Source organism: Priapulus caudatus, unplaced genomic scaffold, assembly GCF_000485595.1.
Source record: "Priapulus caudatus unplaced genomic scaffold, Priapulus_caudatus-5.0.1 Scaffold304, whole genome shotgun sequence".
NCBI classification, from domain to species: Eukaryota; Metazoa; Priapulida; class Priapulimorpha; order Priapulimorphida; family Priapulidae; genus Priapulus; species Priapulus caudatus.
The window spans coordinates 145,795-152,898 of NW_014577365.1; the positions used below are offsets into that span (position 1 = coordinate 145,795).

General features: G+C 47.7%; 1 protein-coding gene across 1 annotated transcript in view; it reads right to left on the reverse strand.

Annotated features, from left to right (window-relative positions):
• Positions 1–590, reverse strand: part of LOC106808784 (reelin-like) — a 3,737-nt gene extending 3,147 nt beyond the window's left edge. The window contains exons 1-2 of the mRNA XM_014811634.1: positions 464–590; positions 153–242 (exon numbers count right to left, since the gene is read on the reverse strand). Coding sequence (XP_014667120.1) covers positions 153–242; positions 464–590 — 217 coding nt within the window. The remainder of the gene's footprint in view (positions 1–152; positions 243–463) is intronic.
• Between the last annotated feature and the right edge of the window lie 6,514 nt (positions 591–7,104).

Here is a 7,104-nt window from a genome sequence, read left to right on the forward strand (position 1 = left end):
GGAGGGGGATGGAGGGAGTTTTACCTTGGTAGTTTTTCCCGTGACACATGAGAGACAGCTAAGTGGAGGGGGATGGAGGGAGTTTTACCTTGGTAGTTTTTCCCGTGACGCAGGAGAGACAGCTAGGGGGAGGGGGATAGCGCGAGCTTTACCTTGATAGAGTTTTCCGGGCTCGTAGAAGCGAGGGTTGTCGGCGATGCTCACCGACAGACGCATCTCTCCTCGTTCGAGCGTCGTCCGATCTGGAAGCGGTAACCATGGCGACGATTTATGAGACGTTCACGTGTTCGTGATGAATTCATACAGCTCAACTTTTCTAGCTGCTTGCCCGCGCTGTAACGCTGCTGGAGCTACCTTCTTAGCTACCTCTCGAAGCCCCATGACTGTCAAAACACTCTTTCTTAGCTTCCCTGCCGTGCTGCGACTCTGGTATACGAACCTTCCTAGCTAGCCCTCTGCACACCAACACTGGCAAAGCTATATTTGAATCTTACCTCCACCTCTGACTCTGACACTGGCAAAGCAACTTTGAATCTTACCTGCACCTCTGACTCTAACACTAGCAAAGCAACTTTGCTAGTCACATCCATGCTCCATCACAGCTGAAGCTACCTCCCTAGCTACTCATCCATGCTCCACCACAGCTGAAGCTACCTCCCTAGCTACTCATCCATGCTCCACCACAGCTGAAGCTACCTCCCTAGCTACTCATCCATACTCCATCACAGCTGAAGCTACCTCCTTAGCCAGTCTTTCATTGTTATGTGGTTTACGTTATGTACTTTCGTGGATGGGGGAGCCTCTGCAATGAGAGCCCTCGTCCAAGTCTAATTAACCCCTTCTGGGACCAGTCTGTCTTTGCATTATACAAATATAAATGAGAAAACTTTTATTAATCATATGATCAAACGCTTGCGCGGCTAGCTAATTGGGTTTATCCCTGAAGGCACTTACTACCTTGTCACGATATCCAGTGCAGTGGACACCGACAAGTATTAGAACATAACATAACAAATACCGGAGCAGTGGAATCGATGACAGACACTTACCGACATCGGCGTAGTGGCAGAGGAAAAAGAACGGAGACACGATGGGGTAGTTTCCCTGTGCATCCAACACAGACAGCCGTGCTGCCAAGAGAACTACTCCCGCAAGCCACATCGCTGCTTGCGCTCTCATTGCCACTGCATCTGGAAAAGTAGTCGCAAGCAGAGTCACCTAATCAACGCCGATGGGGTGGCAGTCGCCACGTCAGGGCAAACACGCCGACAACTTAAGGCGTTTTCCCATCAGTGCTGTAAGTAGTGGCGACTCTAGTATAGACGGCGATCAGAAAGCAAATATTTCCGCGGCGCACGGGCGTTGAACATAAATAAGATGTGACGAAATCAGTTGCACTTACCTACGCTAGCGCCTAGCAGACGTGAACGGCAATGACGCAAACGCTTCCAGAACAAACGCGACAAAACAGACGAGAGTTTCACGATATTAGTCTAGTGCGTGTATCGAAACTGGACACGATGGCAGAATAACGTGCGTTCTCTCACTCTATGTCCCAAACACTCTCTTTCTCTCGCACGCTGCAAACAAACGCAGTGGTTTTGGCCTGCAATGCCTCGTAACTGAATCCGCGCTACGCAGGGTCGCCTAGGGACCGGCACATGTTACGTCTGTCCGTTTAAACACCGGCCGCATGAGAGACGGAGCCGATAAAAACGATAGTACGACGTAAAGCGATACGCCGACGGTGGTCGGCGTGTTTCGCGGAACCCTGCTCCGGTACCAGTGTAAGCGGCCGTAAACATGTCGCCGGAGAGTGGGTTACGACAGATGACCAATTACTGGCCTGTAAACAGCGCCGGAGGTGCGCCGGGGAAACGCCATGGAAACGCTCGCCGTCGATTGAAACCACTAGCGTGGAAACAACATGGTGAGAACAAACCAATTTTCACGAGAGATTACTAAAGAAATTCCAAGCTGTTACCAGGGGAATCACTATGGGGGAAAAGTACAAGCTTCTACCGGGGGAAGCACTGGCAAAATTCCAAGCTTCTATTGGGGGAATAGCTATAGAAAATCCAAGCTTCTATTGGGGGAATAGCTATAGAAATTCCAAGCTTCTATTGGGGGAATAGCTATAGAAAATCCAAGCTTCTATTGGGGGAATAGCTATAGAAATTCCAAGCTTCTATTGTGGGAATCACTATAAAAATTCCAAGTTTTTACTAGGGATATCACTATGGAAATACCAAGATTCTACTGAAGGAATCAATAAGGAAATTCCAAGCTTCTATTTGGGGAATAACTATGGAAATTCCAAGCCTCTATTGGGGGAATCACTATAAAAAAATTCCCAAGTTTCTACTGGGGGAATCACAGTGAACATTGCAAGCTTCTAATTGGGGAATAACTAATGAAATTCCAAGCTTCTAACGTAGGAATCACTATTGATACTCCAGGCTTCTACTGGAGGAATAACTATTAGAATTCCAAGCTTCTACTGAGGGAATAAATTTGGAAATTCCAATCTTCTACTGAGGGAATCAATATGGAAATGCCAAGCCTTGGCGGCTAGTGGTGGCATCTTGTTCTTAACATCATCCTTCCATGCAGGAGCTACACAGTCACTTATTAACTACCAGATGTCAACATAGATAACATCAGAAGTTAATAAAGACAAACTTTGTCTTTATTAACTCCTGATAACATTAAAAAACAACGAGCCCGTTTCGCGAACGACGCAGATATACATAAGTCGTAAGCTATCAATAACTCTTTTATTTTTCTCGTGAAAAATATGTACAGGTCGTGCGCGCGCGTGCACGCGCGCACGACACAAATTTTGAAAGCACAAATCGGTTTACATCAATGGCAGTGTTGTTCTATCCTGATACCCTGAGCGGCAATTGCTGAGCGGCATTGATACCATTTGCTGCAACGCGTGGAAAGTCACTCGCGGCCAGGCCAACAAGCTCATGCAACGCGACTCCGCAGTTAATTTATCAAGATACGAAATCTGTATTCTTGGGTGTGCGATGGTAGGGCTGAATCGATGGAAGGACGGGAGCCACCGAGCTGGTGGGCAGGATCGGTTGTCTGCAGCCAAGAGCAAGAGTTAACATTGCCTCAACAGATGTTATAGACAACGACGCATCGTCGGCTACGCTGGCCAGCGAGTGTATATAATATGAGAGCAGCATCTGGGGTAAGTGATGCTGACGGGGTCACGCCGGTTGGGAGGCGCTGTGTGTTTAGACGGGAGAACGCGCCGGAGCGGCACACGATACACGAGCTGAGGTGGGCAGAACCGGCCTTCAAAATTTGACAAAACGATAAGTTAGAATGCGATATAAACGTTCGTGGTGAGTGAATGTAGCCTCTTCAGCTGCATTCGCGCACGAAACGTCTGCATTTACACGCAGACACACATACATAAACAGACGCGCACAAAAACTAGACTACATCCAAAAAAAAAACGCAAGATTATTACTAAACGCAAGATTAATACTAAACTGAATGTTTACACGTTTCACCTCGCCCGCTATACATTTCGTGTATACTCAATAAAAGATAATGCCGACGGTCACAGCTGCTGTTTCCTAGCTGAGAGTGGTTAAGTTCGATTTTAATTCGTAATAAATTAGTGTCACCGAGCAATCCATAAACATGTTGAACCAGACTCGCCACTGCTGCTACTGAACAAGGCTAATAATAAAACATGGATCTTTCACAGACATCATCTCTGAGGGATATGCTGCACCTCTAGACGAGAGAACTCTAGTCTCTTGTCTTTTGTCAGTGCGAACACTAGGTCGTTCTTGAACTTTATGACCTTTTCAAGTGTACTATCTAATAAATAACATGGCTACCCCATATATACAGGCAAATCATCATTAACAACAACGAGAACAACAATAATAAAACACCAGGCAGCGGGGGCACTAACAATGGGAAATGCATCTCAGCACGCGGGGGCAGGGCACGTCGTGTGCCCAGCCGCCTGCGACATTCGACAATGGCAGTGGCGCCAGCTGGTGGCCAAATATTCCGAAGAGCGATGACGGATATCCACGCATCATCCGTCTGCGTATCACAACGCGTCGCGACGGGCACCCTACGATGCAGCACCCTATGATGCAGCACCCTACGATGCAACACCCTACGATGCAGCACCCTACGATGCAGCACCCTACGATGCAACACCCTACGATGACAGCACCGTACGAGTTGCAGCACCCTTTTGTTACGATGCAACATCCCGTACCATGCAGCCAACCCTATGATGCGAACACCCTACGATGATCCACCACGTTGTGATGCAACACCCTACGATGCAGCACCCTATGATGCAACACCCTACGATGCAGCACCCTATGATGCAACACCCTACGATGCAGCACGCTATGATGCAGCACTCTATGATGCATTGCATGCACGCACGACCACCCACAACACGCGTGACATGCAACGGGCAGACACAACTTCGGAAAAAAATGACTCTCTGTGTTCTCTACCCTCTCTCTCTCTGCTCTCTATTATATACTATATATATATATATATCACGCTCACTCTCTCCACGCGCTCTCTCTCTCTCTCTCTACCCCCCTCTTCTCTATATATATATCACTCCGCACTCGCTCCTCACTCTCTCTTCCTCTCTCTTCTCTCTCTCTCTCTCTCTCTCCCTTCTCTCTGCTCTCTACTCTCTCTCTCTCTCTCCTCTCTCCTCTCTCTCTCCCTCTCTCTCTCTCTCTCTCTCTCTCTTCTCTCTCTCCTTCTCTCTCCATCTGCTACGCTTCTCTCTCTCTCTCTACATCTCTCCTCACTTCTCTCTCATCTGCTCTCTCTCTCTCTCTCTCTCCTCTTCTCTTCTCTCTTCTCTCTCTCTTACTCTCTCTCTCTCTCTCTACTTCCGCTCTCTCTCTCTCTCTCTCTCTCTCTCTTCTCTCTCTCTCTCTCTCTTCTCTCTACTCTCTCCACGCTCACTCTCCTTCTCTCCTCTTCTCTCTACATACTCTCTCTCACTCTCTCTTCATCTCTCTCTCTCTCTCTCTCTGTCATTCCTCTCTCTCTCTTTCTCTCTCTCTCTCTCTGCTCTCTCTCTCTCTCTCTCTCATCCTCTCTCTTCTCTCTCTCTCTATACTTCTCTCTCCTCTCTCTCTCTCCTCTCTCTCTCTCTATCACTCTTCTCTCTCATCTCTCTCTCTCTCTCTCTCCCTCTCTCTTTCTCTCTCTACTCTCTCTCTCTTCTCTCTCTCATCTCTCTCTCTCTCTCTCTCTCTCTCTCTCTCTCTCTTCTCCTCTCCTCTCTCTCTCTCTCTCTCTTCTCTCTCTCTCTTCTCTCTCTCTCTCCTCTCCTCTCTCTCTCCCTCTCTCTCTCTCTCTCTCTCTCTCTCTCTCTCTCTCTCTCTCTCTCTCTCTCTCTCTCTCTCTCTCTCTCTCTCTCTCTCTCTCTCTCTCTCTCTCTCTCTCTCTCTCTCTCTCTCTCTCTCTCTCTCTCTTCTCTCTCCTCTCTCCTCTACTCTCTCTCTCTCTACTCTTCCCCTCTTCTCAATTCTCTCTACGCTCTCTCTCTCTCTCTCTCTCTCTCTCCTTCCTTCTCATATACATATCTTTCCACGCTCACTCTCTCTCTCGTCTCGATCTACATAATCTCTCACGCTCCACTTTCTCTCTCCCCTACATATCTTCTCCACGCTCACTTCTCTCTCTCTCTCTCTTCTCCCCTCTCTTCTCTATATATATTATCTTGCTTACGCTCACTCTCTTCTCTCTAATCTTCTCACGGCTCTCTCTACTCTCGCTCTCTCTCTCTTCTCTCTCTCTCTCTCTCTCTCATCTCTCTCTCTCTCTTCTCCCTCTCTCCCGGCTCTCTCTCTCTCTCTCGTCTCTCTCTCTCTCTCCTCTCTCTCTCTCTCTCTCTCTACCTCATCCTCTCCTCTCTCTCTCTTCTCTCTCTCTCTACTCTCTCTCTCTTCCCTCTCTACCTCTCCCCTCTCTCCGCCTCCTCTCTCTCTCTCTCTCTCTCTCTTTTCTATCTCTCTCTCTCTCTCGTCTCTCTCCTCTCTCTCTCTCCCCCCTCTTCTCTATATATATCTCTTACGCGCTCTCTCTCTCTCTCTCTCACTCTCACTATCTCCTCACACCCTTCTTCAACGCACGCGAACTGGTTGCGGCACCGACGGGCCCCACGCGATTACACGCCTTCATTATACAGTAGACTGACCTTTATCCTCGTGCTCACCTCACTAACACAAGTTCATTAAACTAAGCGTACGCATTAGTCAAGAAAAAAACAATGAAGATGAATACTGAAGTTATCTGAGGTAATGGGAAATTGTTGCTGAGGACAGTGAGTAACGCCACCTATGTACGCCTCGCGAAACTGGAGGATCGGCAAGATGTGCTAAGTGGTAGCTTCATCTTTCAATTGAAACAATTTGCTGTCTCTATATATTGAACCCAGACCAGCTGATCTCGTGCGAGAATCAGGCGGCACTGACAATCTAACTAAATACGACTGAAATGCATCACATTCGTGCTTCGTATAAAACTACCTACCGAAAACACAAAAGTTCCCTTCATCACTCTGTCTCTCTCTCTCTCTCTCTCACACACACACACACACACGCACACACGCACGCGTGCAGGCACGCACAAACATGCACACACAGATAGCAAGACATTTACACTTGGTCTCACTTTTATTGTACATTGTTCGGTCTCACGAACATTAAAACCTACATAAACGTCGACCTTGCGACAAGAAACAATCGAACATTAGCCAGATTGTACCTTCTTTTTTTTTTACAAAAAATGGCAGTAGTCTTCGTATCACACGAAACATGCTAATCGTAATTTCACTCAAATTATGAAAAATTTAAATGTTAAAGCGATAAAGATGTCTGATACCCTAGAGCCCGTCACGCTAAGGCCGGGCGAAACGCATTGGTATGGTCGCCAAGGCAATTCCCTCGTCTACGATGCCTCCTGTGGATGCAGTTGCTATGACGATGCTCTGATGCTGCTTGTACTGTGATACTTCCCGTTGATGCGGTCGCCACGGGCGATTTCCTGGTCACCTTGAGAGCAGATGCCTCTTTG